Consider the following 13992-nt stretch of genomic DNA (forward strand, 5'->3'; position numbering starts at 1 on the left):
GCTAAAGTTAAATAAATATTGTGGTCATTTTAAGCTACCTAACTTCATCAAGCAGAGCTACAAAAGCAGCAGGTTATCGGGTTTCTGGCAGGGAATACTTGGTGCTGAGCAACAGACTGTGTACATGAGCAGAAACATTGCATAAAACTCATATTACTGGCTTACCCACACCATATGTGCAGTTTGGATGGAAACAGGGTTGTTCTCATACACCTCACATGGTTTGGCCTCACTGGCTAGGGTGAATGAACATTATGTTTCAGTGTGCTAGTTAACCCCAACGTAAGCCAAAAGAAAGCACCATAATTATGAACTTTCAATTATAATTTTTCCAGCAAAAGTGAAGTTAGGATACAGATACAGTGGTAACAAAAATGTACAAATTTGAAATTATGAAAAAGACCTTCACAAACTTTGATAAGCAAGCTGTAAGTAAATTTATCTTGGCAGTGTTTTGGGTAAACAATCTATGCTAATCTTATTGTAAAAATAAGTCAAGATTATCTATAGACTAAAAGAAATAATAATGTTGAATATTTTTAATTGTTCTCTACCAGGGACCAAATTTATCATTTTCCAAGACAGACACTGTTAGCAAGAGCAAGAATCTTTGAAGTAATTTTTGCAATCTGACGATTTATCTGCAAGGATCATTAAATTTTCCCCACCCAACAGGCAATAAAGCTTGATTAATCAATGCTAAAATCTCTTCATTATGCAGCAGATTCTCATATCCCTTTCTTCCCTATTAAAGCATTATTTTAAAGGTTGGCATTTTGTGGCAAAACCCCAATTCACTTTCCAAAGAGGTAAATAGCCATGACTTCTAGACAGGGAAAGAGCTCAGACATTGCATCTAATTCACTGACTTCATGGACTAAGAATTGAAGTTAAAGAAATTTTAGCAACATATCCTAAATCACATATTTAGCGAACAAAGGAGTCCAACAAAAATCCACTTTCTGTTTTGTTATATGACCCAGCAATTCAGATGAAAATATAGGTTGGAGAAATGCATTCTACAGAATCTTCTTACCAAGAGGTATGTTGCGTAAGAGGATAAACACATCAAAGAATTAAATTTACCCGTTTAAATGACACAGTGCAATAATCTATGCTTCACATCCCAAAGAAATCAGAAATTACAAAGGGTTATATATTAGGAAGAACAAAGAATGAACACAAATCCTGATAATTCTTTGATAAAATCATGTTCTCATCAACTAATTATTATAAAGCTAGAAATTCGTATCTTTAAATTAGGAGTATCAGCATCATAGATAAAAAGAAAGAGGTGAGATGTTTAGACAAATATATGCTCAAGCCAGTAACTCATACATTTTTGGGGGGCGAAAATATGCCTTTATAAGTGATTCAATGACACTGACAGGTTGATTAATGAGAAAAGTTTAGGCCATGTGATTTCCAAAGAAATAAGGAAGAATAATCCAAATCACCTCACTCTTCTCCCTGCTGGAAAGGTCCCTGGGTGTCAGGGGACAGATGTTTTAACAAATCGTGATCAGATACGGTACTCTGTGATCAACTAATTAAGAGATCCTAAACCTAAATGAGTCAAGGAAGGAAAGTACCAACATTATCTCCTTCATGATCATTCTCAATAGACCGATTGTTTCACTGTTTCACTATCATACAAAATAGTTCTTTTATTAATCAAAAACTATCCTTAAGTGAATACATTGTTTCCTCATCACCAACATTACTATCATTTAAAATATAAGATACATTCATTATAGATAAATTGGAACATCAGAACACTGGAAAGAATGATTTAACCTATAGAGCTATCATCTCAAATGCAACTACTCTTAATGTTTTTATGTATTACATCATCTTTTTCTGCATAGTTTTTATATAGCAGCAATCATATTGTATATACAATTTTGTATATTGCATTTTTAACTAAAATTATAAAACCACTGTATGTTTTATTGAAAACTCATCAGTGTCATTTATGAAAACTGAAAAATATGCACTGACTGAATAAGACATCTTTTCCGAGCATAAAACTTGTGGATTTAAAAGATTATTTTCTTAGAACAGAATCCTAAAAGTGGAATTACTGTCAAAGTATATTAACATCTTTATGGTTCTTAATATCTATTGCCAAAATGCTTTCCAAAAATGGTTGTACCAATTTAAACTGCCTTCCATAGCAATATCCATTATATTTGCATTTGGACTATGAACGTCTTGTGAGAGTAAAGAGTTTCATAATCATCTTTGTACCCCCAATGCTTTAAATTAATATATTTATTATATACCATGTTGTATTAAAAAATTCTTAAAGCCAAAATCCTGGCATCCACTAGAAGAACTGTTGCTATATTTGAAATTGTTCTTGAAAATCTCCCCCTCTGGTCTCCTTTTTTCTTCACTTTGCATCCCCAATTCCTTTCTACAAAAGACCCAGTTTTTAATGCAGTAATCTTATTCCATTCTTCATGGTGTAGTAACCAAAGTCTGTGTCACATGGGATTCACAAACCTCAAGGATATTTTTATTCATTTTAATAACTATCTGAAATAAAAGCAACAAGGAAACGAGTCCCTACAGAATCTGAAGGCTCCTATAGCTCTGTGAAAGACATAATGGATGTATGAAAACACATCAGAAGAAAAGTGAACACATTTTATTAAAATGTGCATCTCATTTTTAGAAAATCGAATTTTAGACTGAGGGAAAGGAGTGGGTAGTGAAAGAGAATTTGCTGATCAAAGAGGACAAAGTTTCAGTGAGGCAGGAAGAATCAGCTTTAGTAATCTAATGCACAGAATGGTGACTTCAATAAATAATAATACATTGTATATTCAAAATTGCTAAAAGAGATTTTAAATGTCTTTATCACAAAAAAGATAAGCATGTAAGTGACAGATTTGTTAATTAGCCTGATTTAATCACTTCATATTGTAAGCATGCATCAAAACATCACACTGTACCACATAAATGTATACAATCATCGCTTGTCCATTAAAAATAAAAATGTTCATAAAGAACTGAACAAAAGAATCAAATTTTCCCTAAGTTACTGAACTATGAATTCGACAATGCAGCTTCATACACAATGCAGCTTCCACAACAAGTTCAAAAGAACTCAAGTTTTTGTTTACAATTGTATGATATTCCAAAGTGACTACTGTGTACTAAATTGAGAAGTGCGTTTGAAATTATCTGAATAAACAAAGTCCCTTGAATCCTTCCTTTACCTACTAGAAATATCAAGCCGCTAACAATTTTAGCAAAACAGTTTTTATTGTTTTGCTACTCCCTTAATTACTATTTTTGCAACTCTATTAAATTTAATAATACAAATTGGCCATAAGATTGTTTTATCTCTTCATTAAGAAATTTATATTAAATACACAGTAAGTTACTTTGGTAAACAGAAGATGGAGGGAGATGTTAGTGCCACAGTTTCTTAATATAAATAATTTTTCTGTGTCTTCTGTCAGTATAACCACAGGAGTATCTCAACACCACCAACTGATAATAATCTTTACAAATCCTACTTTGCAGCTCTACCATCTGTTAGTTATTATTTTATATGTGTCTCCATATGCATATGTGAATTCGTTATCACTTGAGACAAATATACAAATGGAATTATGGTTTTGTGGGGAACATTTTATTGGCTTGTTTTTGTATTTTGTTATCTTTAAGCCAGTAAGTAAATAAGTAAATAAAAATATTTCTCAGTCTTTGAGATCAAAAGTAAGTTCAAATTTTTAAAAAATTACAGTTACAAATATAAGAAATTTAAGTTCAACCAACACTTAAACAACCTAAAAATATCTGCTAAAACTAGGTTAAAATTTATAGCCACCAAAATTAGGCATACTTATAAACTAAAACTAACATATTCTCAACTCCCAAAACGTATCTACGAAGCCAAAAAGAACAGGTCCACCAGTAAATTATTAGCTAATATGGTTCCAGTTTTCACAATATAAAACACTTTCCAAGACTGCAAATTTAAAAAGAATGACTACTTGCTTAAATGTAATGTTTATTCTCTTAAGAGATGAGTCATAATGGCAAAATCTCAAAGCTGGGCCCCTACAGGTTTATCTCCCTGATCTGTAAGTTACAGGCTCCAAGACTAGCAGAACACAGTAGAAGTAGCTGCTATATCATTACAACTCACTACCAAAATTTACCCAGAAAACAAGAAAAAGATGTGGCTAATCTTTTAATTGGATACTTAGTTCAAACTGTAACTCTTCCCTCAAATACTACAGTCTAATGACATTAATTTTAGTAAGTCCAAACATGGATTTATACACACTCACTCTCTCCATACCAAAAACATGATGAACTTTGTTAAAAGTTACAAATTACTCTTAAAACACAGAGTAATGCACAACTTGATAAAAATCACACTTTGATGATTAGATAGTTCAATGACATTTCTCCTAAAGTTACCCTATTTTAGGTGATAATATCTTAGGATGATGCATAGGAAACTATAAGGTAGAAGCAGTATTAATTAATTTTTCATTGAGAGAAACCCAAAACTACTTAAAGAAGGAGAGTGAAGAGGAGACAAACAGCACTTCAGGAAATACTGAAAACTTACCATTTTTCTGGAGTGAATTCTATATTATCACTTTCATGAACTGCAAAGTCCCTCAAATCACTTAACACAAATATGCTGTTTTCCATAGACAATCATTTGTGCAAATGCATTAAAATATACCATAATCTAACTGTAAAAACTAACCTACTTGATGACCAAACCAGATCTTCTTTTCTAAATTCAATTCCATCTAGATGTTAAAATTTCCATGATGTCCAGAGATGTACTTGGATAAAGAACACAGTTTTGAAATATACTTGGGCTATAAAGTGTAATGAAAAATATCACAGACTACTTAACAAATATTTTAACTGTCATTAAAATTACAATATAGCATAGGCCAGGCTACACTCATTTCATTTTTTAACCCCTTATTACTAGTCATTGAGATTAATGTGTGTAAAGCAATTCACATTAGCATTTGCTTCTGTATTTCTAAAATGTTCTTAATGAAGAATTTCATTTCCTAGGAGCTTCTTAATCATAAACAATGAATCATATAAGCAGACAAAATTACTCATGGTTCAAAGCTCATCTAATGCATGATGCCTTTTTTGACTCCCCAGACAATATCCTTCTTCCATCAAAATCTCAGTTACCTTTGTAGTTATGAAGCATAAGAAACTTATTTTATTTCACTTTACATTACTGTGATTTGTTAAATTTTCCATGAATGTCAGGGAACTCCCATAAAAAAAAAAAAAAAGAAAAAAAAATTTTCCATGAATAGATTGAGAATTCCTGCATCAGTAAGTCAGAGTCACTGAGACTTACATATCTTTGTATCCTCCCTACCCCTGTGCCTAACACAATTCCTTGAAAATAAAAAGGCAATCTATATGTTTACCTGAACTTGCCAAAAAAACCTCTTTTGGTATACTAAAAGCCACCTTCTCCAAAGGGTGCTTAGAAAAGTGAGTTCTATTTTGGCAACTACAAACATTATTTTTAAACTTTATGGAACCCATACTAATAATGTTTTCATTATAGAGAATATTTCAACATTGCTTATATAGTCATTAAAAATTAAAATAATTTGGATCTTTCCAGTTAACATAATAGTTATGATTTCTTAATCAGATGTATATTTTTAAAAACTAACTGAAGTTACTAAACTTTTCCCTGCTAATGTAGTAAGAGTACCAAAGATAAGGTAAATTAATAGATTTTTTAATGGGTAACTCCAAAGAAATGCAAGAAAAACTTTTTTTATGATGAGAAAAGATATAACTGTGTGTTTACCCTGTAAAGTAGAAAACAGAATTTAATAAACATAAGTGGATTATTTATTTTTTCATTTATCCACCCAGAAATCATTGACAGGGCATTTATGTTACAACACATACATCTAACAGTATGATAGCTGCTGAAGTCATAAAGCTAATTAAGCCCTAGCCCCATTTCTTTCAAGAACCTGTGCTGTAGTGAAGTCATAAAAGACAACATAAGCATTAAGAGGACATTGGGGTCATCTCTGGCTGGGGGAGCAGAGAAAAAGGGTCACAAAGTGACACTAGAACAGGGTTCAAGGTTTAAGCTTCGCTGTGCAGGTTTCAAGGGATTTTAGGGGGGAGCATGGAAGTAAAAAAAAAAACCTGTTGTTCTTTTTTAGAAAGAGATTTGGGAAGGCCGGGCGCGGTGGCTCAAGCCTGTAATCCCAGCACTTTGGGAGGCCGAGGCGGGTGGATCACGAGGTCAAGAGATCGAGACCATCCTGGTCAACATGGTGAAACCCCGTCTCTACTAATACAAAAAATTAGCTGGGCACGGTGGCGCGTGCCTGTAATCCCAGCTACTCAGGAGGCTGAGGCGGGAGAATTGCCTGAACCCAGGAGGCGGAGATTGCAGTGAGCCGAGATCGCGCCATTGCGCTCCAGCCTGGGTATCAAGAGTGAAACGCTGTCTCAAAAAAAAAAAAAAAAAAAAAAAAAAAAAAAAATACAAAAAATTAGCTGGGCATGGTGGCACGTGCCTGTAATCCCAGCTACTCAGGAGGCTAAGGCAGGAGAATTGCTTGAACCCAGGAGGCAGAGGTTGTGGTGAGCCGAGATCGCGCCATTGCACTCCAGCCTGGGTAACAAGAGCGAAACTCCGTCTCAAAAAAAAAAAAAAGAAAAAGAAAAAAAAGAAAAAAAAAAGAAACAGATCTGGGGAGGAAACTGCTCATCTAATAATAGTCTAGTGAACAGATGAGGAGCTAGTTGGGGTAGGAGAAACCATATTTGGAAGGTATTTGGTGGGCAGAAACATTAGGATTTGGTGATAGATTTGATGACAGGATGAGAAGAAGGAGTCAAGAAGACATTTAGGCCTTTAACCTGGCAGATGGACAATGACATTAAATAAAATCTAGGTGATCAGTTAGAAGTATTTATCAGATACCTTCTGTGTACCAGACACTATTCTAGACATACAAAGTCTGTTTTCATTCTAGTCAGGAGAAGCAGACAGCAAATGAATAATCTGAGACAGTGATAAATGTGATGGAGAAAATAAGACAGGGTTATGTGACAGTGACTGGGGGGAGGGACACATTAGCTGAGGTAGTCATGAAAAGTGACACTTGAATGATAAGGAGGAAGCCAAGTGAAGCTCTGTTTAAAAAAAGGATGAGCAAATACAAAGCCTGAGATAGGAAAAGGCTTAACATCATCAAGAGACAGAATGGCAGGCAGTTGGTGGATGGGCATGGGGATGGGAGAGAAATGAGATTAGAGAGAGTATGGAGTTCATTGTAGCCCACTCCAAGGAGCTTAGTGTTTACTCTAGTTACAGTGGGTAGTCAGCAGCTTTTAAGCCAAGGAGTGATGTGATCTGACATATTTCTGTCTGCTATGTGGAGAATGGACTGAAGGAGAAGGGATGGGAGCCTGGTAAAAGGGGTAGCTTAGACTGTTCTAACAGTGATGATGTTGAGAAGCAGTCACATTCCAGATATAGAGGGCAAGATGGCAGGACTTGCTGACAGACTGAATGTGCAGTGCGAGGAAAAGAGAAGAGCCAAGGGTACCTCAGGGGATTTGGTTTTAAATCACTATATAGATAGAAGGTGGTGATATTAAACAGGGATATTAAAACTTGGGTACAGAGAAGCTTTAGGGTAGTGGGGCCAGGTATCAATAGTTCTTCTGTGGCTAAGGAAAGGCTGAACTGTGTAGAAATTTGTTACATAGGCACTTGGGTACAGAGTCTAGAACTCAGGGGAGAGGTCTAGATAGAGACATATTTTAGGAGTCATCAACTTCTACACAGAATTTACATCTAGGAGGCCGGATAAGACTCATTTTGACTATAACAAGGTACAAAGAGGGTAGGGGGTATTCAGCAGTGTTTTCATTTTTGAATTTTTAAAGGGGAGGAATAATGAATCCCATGTTAGATGCTTACTGTCAAGGTAAATTATTACTTGGGTTTTCTGTGGCGAACATATATAGCCTCTAAAGTATTTTATCATTTTCTTCTTGCATTGCGATTTAACCCTGTGGTCTTATTTATAGTCTCCCACTCCACTTTTTTTCCTACATCAGTGAGATCTCTGATAGCAAGCACTGTCCTCTCATTGCCCAGCTGCTACTTGAATAGAAGTACTTTTGAAGTATCTATTACTGCATGAGTATATACATCCAGCCTAATGATTAACAATTGACTATATTAATAGAGTGACTAGAAAGTAGCACAATAATGAGTTCGTTTCAAATCTCTGCAGACTGTAATCTTAAAAGCTTCTTTCCTTAAGAATTAGTCTTGGAATTCTTTCTGTCAACGAATCAACTTTGAAAAATAGTCAAGTTCTACAGACATTTCCAATGAATCACATAACTAAGTGCTATGGTCTCAAATGTTTTGTGTCCCTCTCAAATGCATATGCTGAAACCTAATCCCCAAGGTGATTGTATTAGGAGGTGAGAGGTGGGAGAGGAGAGTCTGCATTAATGGGATTAGTGCCCTTATAAGGGGCTGAAGAGACCAGAGTTCTCCCTTTATCATGTGAGAACAGAGAGCAAACAAACAAACAACAAAAAATGGGCCCTCGCCAGACACAAATCTGCCAGCACCTTGACCTTGGCCTTTCCAGCCTCCTGAACTAAAGAAATAAATTTCTGTTGTTAATAAGATATCCAGTTTATGGTATTTTGCTGTAGCACCCCAGATAAAAGAAGACACTAAGCAACCAAACTCAAGTAATCATGGATGATTTTTGAACCATCCTGGTGGTTGTGTCCCAAATCCCAAATATAACCGCCTTTATTTCCTATCAGAGATGCTACTTATGGTCAGCACTCACTATGTGTTTCTGCTACCCAGGCTGGGTGATTACAGCTCACTGCAGCCTTGAATTCCTGGGCTCAAGCAATTCTGCCACCTCAGCCTTCTGAGTAGCTGGGACTACAGGCGTATGCCACCACACCCAGCTAATTTTTTAATTTTTTTGTAGAGATGAGTCTCTCAGTGTTGCCCAGGCTGGTCGCAAACTCCTAGCCTCAAGCGATCCTCCTTCCTTGGCCTCCCAAAGTGCTGGGACCATGGGTATGAGTCACTACGCCCAGCCTCACTAAATGTTTGAATAAATGAAAGAGATCAAGTTGCTTCACGGTATAACCTGGACATTGTTCTTTGTCCTTGTATCTTATTTTCACCATTATGTATTCAGCTCCATGTACAGCACTTTGAGTATAGTCAGTATTTAATAAGTACTTTTTGCATGCATAAGTGAAAGAATGAACAGTTTTATGAGAAAGATGATTTTCTTCCTCCTCATGAATTTACTTCCTCTATCACATCTTTAAATAAGATGATTTTTCCTTGATTGTAAAATATTTGTTCACTGTGAAAAATATAAATATATAAAAAAAGTATCTTTTAAAATAAATATTACTCCCTACTTATAACTCATGATTGTACTAACTTATTCATTTAATAAATCTTTTCAACCACCTACTATGTGCTAGGCATTAAGACACCATGGTGAATCACACTGGCGAGGTCACTGACTTCCCTCTAGTTGTATGCAGCAATACCCTCATGTGCTACAACTAGAATACAAGTAGAGTTGTGACACCACGTAGAAAGTTTCAAATTTCCAGATAATCATTCCACCCTAGTACTTAAAATTGCCCTTAAGTCTTAAAGATGATGATTTCGGTGATTAAATAATGTTAGTATATTTCTATATAGTATTCAAAAGTATCCTAACTACATTTTCACATTTGCCCTTAAAGAGCCAATAGTTTTCTCATGTGAGAAAGAACAAATACTCTAGTTTTTCTACAGAATACTTTCAAGGAGTGTACTTTGATGCTGGAAATAGTAAGGCAATAGTGTGCTGAATGGATTATTTTTAAGCCTTTCTCTCTAAGTTTATGTACTGCCTATTTACGGAAATGTTTTGTAAATAATCACTCAATTAAAAATAGTTTAAATGTTTTAACTTAAAGACTCTATTTCTGTTTCGTTTTAACAGAAAGTTTCCACTTCCAGCACTAAAAGAGTTTAGCACTTGGGAAGTCACTCCCTGTGCTGCTCTCCACTGACTTTCAGCAGACCACTTGTTTCTCTGTATTCAGGCACTTATGGCATAGCAAGAGCAGACGTTACTATTTATCCTCAGAGGCATATATAATCATAGTGACTTGTTCAGTTTCATCGAAAAGGACTTAACCTTGTTTCACTTACCTCCAAAGATTGGTCAGCTTCTACATCCGAAGTTTTGCCTCTTGCTGACATTCTTTGCTCATTTGATGTATCTCCTATGAAGTAAAATATTTTTTTAAAAAAAACTTGACCGTATTACTGAGGCCAAACCACCTGCTAATTGTTTGAAGTATCTTTTGTTATATGTTTCACATGATGGAAGAAACCACTATTTCCTTTGTTTCAAAGTAAACAAGCTAACTTTTTAAGAAAAATAATTATATACAGGTCTCATATATCATTCATAAATACATATACACACAACCTAAATATATCCTGTTTCATACAGATTTACTCTGGAAAAACCAAATAAATTCATATTTTATAAGTCAAGTCATATTTCAAATAAACTTGGAAAACTATGACTTAAGGCAAATTTTGTTGAAATACAGACTCTTTATGATAAGGATGTCCTCCAAATTAGTTTTTCATAAGGCTTCCCATTTGTAAGCGTTTGTGTATCTGTGGATTTGCCTTGGAGTAGATGTGCATGTTTATATGTAATAATTAACCAGATGCCAGACAATCGTTATAGCGGGGAAGAATAATGAACAAATGCATAAATTAGCCTTCAGTTAATACTTTGATTCCTAAAGGTAATGCCTGGCTAAAGGGTTACACTGCTACATTAAGTTAGTGAGTAGGCTGGCTTGAAGGACACAGGATAGACATAAACACACTTGGGTAAGTATAAGCAGAATTTAATAATTCATCCATTTTAATTTATTAGTTATCGCTAATGGTTTGTGATTAACACATTATAGATAGAGACTATCTATTAGCCTACTTTTTTGAAGCATAATCAGATGCTAATTTAGCAATTTGTAAATTGTTCTTTCTATAAAATTGGGCCATCTTAGGAATGTCCACAGCAGGGAAGATTACCAAAGAAATAAATGATGGCTTAACTGACACTAATGGTTAGAAATTTGTTAATGTAAGGAAAAGTTATGAGTCTTGATTGCAGATAAAGTGTAAAATCTTGTCTAAGCTTAATTTCTACATATGCAACACAAAAGTTTAGTTTACTAGTGAATATAATTAAGAAAGAGTTTCAAGAAAATTGTAAAGGATTATACATAAGCCTGTTGACAAGAATGATAAAATGGACTTTGGGGACTTGGGGGAAAGGCTGCAGGGTGGAAACGGATAAAAGACTACACATTGGGTACAGTGTACACTGCTTGGGTGATGGGTGCATCAAAATCTCAGAAATCACCACTAAAGAACTTATTCATGTAACCAAACACCACCTGTTCCCCCAAAACCTATTGCAATAAAATAAAAAATAAAATAAAGTCTGATTAATGTAATAAAAAATATAAATGAGCTTGTTAAATTATAAAATCATGAAACAAGAACTAAATTGGTAGCTTATTTAAGATAAATTGACCCACAAAATATTTATAATGCATGTTCCAGTCTATCACTTTGTTCTCTGTTTTGTACATTATTATTATTATTGGGCAGGGCCCAGCACACAATAGGTGTTCAATAAACATTAATTGAATAAATTATTGAACTTCTCTTTGTAGTTCACTGTAAAACTATGACAATACTTTATGATACATAATAAAAACTATATTTGAGCATACATTGTTGTAAAAACGTATTTGTGAAACAAATACCCCATGTCTGAAAGTGAGGGATAAGAGAACCTCTAATTTACACTGGAGAAACCAATACATAGAGGAGTTTGGTTTGCTTAGTCATACACATGAGACCACAGCAACCTGAGTGGCCAAGGTAATACAAATGTCTGTACAACAAGGTCAAGGTTGTGTTTAACAATGCACGTGCATGGTGTTTCTAAGAAAACATGTATAGTTCACTATAAAAGGTCCTTTACTCAAATAAATATTATTTATCTTTTAAAAAGTGTTCCATCCATAGCCACACAAACACTATATTTGGTTAAAATCATACAGCACAAAGTCTGTCTTCCTTTGCCATTTTCTAATTTCAAGGTGTATATCTATTCAAAACTTTCTCCCCACTGCTTGAACAACTAGAAAGGTTATCAGCCAGTGTTCTTAACTTTACACAACACATCTGCCTGGAAGCAATTTCAGAATCACTATTTACTGTAATGCCATGTCTGGCGATGACTCAGATAGGACAATAACTGATTACAAGGAAAATTGCCATCTGCAAGATTGTTTCTCCGTAAACAAAGGCATAAAAATGAAAGCTGAACAAACAACAAATGGTAAAAAATGGGTCACAAGGAAATATAATTTTTGAAGTTTTTTTTCCACCCATTGAAGAATTATTTCATTATGGTAAAAATTCAGTTATTTTCTATATTTTCTCTAATCCATGTAAAAGTTAAATACTGTAACAATAATAAGCAAATGGATGTGAGAAATATGAAATAAGGTACTTTAGTTTTCACATATCAGTTAACTTTATATGTTGGACAGATTAAAAAATTTCATTTGCAATTCATTGAAGTTTTTTTTCCACTCATTGAAGAATTATTTCATTACGGTAAAAATTCAGTTATGTTCTATATTTTCTCTAATCCATATAAAAGTTAAATACTATAACAATAATAAGCAAAAATGGATGTGAGAAATATGAAATAAGGTACTTTAGTTTTCACATATCAGTTAACTTTATATGTTGGATAGATTAAAAAATTTCATTTCCAACTCAGATATTTTAACAAAAACAAAAACACTGACAATTTCATAATACCTTACCTTTCATATAGGCTTTTAAAAAACATCACATTTGATTACTTACTTAGGCAAGCCCAGTAAGATAACTCTACCCACCCACCAGTTTACAGGTGAGTGAACCCTAAGGGACAGAAGCACTCAGCGACCTGCCCAAGGTCTCCTACATAGAAAGCAGTCACAGTGGGAGCAGATCACCGTCTCCTGACATCTCTGGGGATTCTATGGTCTGGTGAAAGGTTCCAATGCATGAGGACCAAGGTGGGAGGAATCTAGACTGAATTAGGGAACAGGATGTGACGAGAGGAGCCACAGGGAGCTCTGAAGGCAGGATCTCGTGCCTTCTTGTCCTTCAGTTTTCATTACTCCGTTTTGCTTTCATAGGCCCCACAGATTATCTGTTTTCTTCCCTTTCTAATGATACTTCTGACTAGTGCAAGACTCTATTCTTCCTTCTGGTCCTTCAAAGCAAACACATAGTTTCCTTCATATTTTTCAAGAAGTTTGTAAGGCTAGAAACTATTTTACAAGATGCAAAAATTGTCCTTATAGTACAGCCATGCAATTCTCTTTGTTTCAAATATAGTTTTTATTTAGAGTGAGTAAATGATAAAGGCTACATATATATACTAATGAAGTTCTTTCAGAACTTAAAGGACTGACATGAAATCCATCTATATTTTAGCTGATGAGTTGGCAAATTTTTTTTTTTGTAGTAAAGGGCCAGATAGCAAACATTTTAGTTTTTTTTTTTTTTTTTTGAGACGGAGTTTCGCTCTTGATACCCAGGCTGGAGCGCAATGGCGCGATCTCGGCTCACCGCAATCTCCGCCTCCTGGGTTCAGGCAATTCTCCTGCCTCAGCCTCCTGAGTAGCTGGGATTACAGGCACGCGCCACCGTGCCCAGCTAATTTTTTGTATTAGTAGAGATGAGGTTTCACCATGTTAACCAGGATGGTCTCGATCTCTTGACCTCGTGATCCACCCGCCTCAGCCTCCCAAAGTGCTGGGATTACAGGCTTG

At 34.9% G+C, this 13992-nt stretch overlaps 1 protein-coding gene across 4 annotated transcripts in view; it reads right to left on the minus strand.

Annotated features, from left to right (window-relative positions):
• The window catches only part of UMAD1 (UBAP1-MVB12-associated (UMA) domain containing 1), a 254941-nt gene that overhangs the window by 78285 nt on the left and 162664 nt on the right, over nt 1-13992 (minus strand). For all 4 annotated transcript variants that reach the window (XM_064380373.1, XM_064380372.1, XM_012450750.3 and 1 more), the window contains exon 3: nt 10271-10344. In XM_064380373.1, coding sequence (XP_064236443.1) covers nt 10271-10344 — 74 coding nt within the window. The remainder of the gene's footprint in view (nt 1-10270; nt 10345-13992) is intronic.

Source organism: Aotus nancymaae, unplaced genomic scaffold, assembly GCF_030222135.1.
Source record: "Aotus nancymaae isolate 86718 unplaced genomic scaffold, 86718_ANA_hifiasm-v0.15.2.pri h1tg000025l, whole genome shotgun sequence".
Classification (NCBI taxonomy): Eukaryota; Metazoa; Chordata; class Mammalia; order Primates; family Aotidae; genus Aotus; species Aotus nancymaae.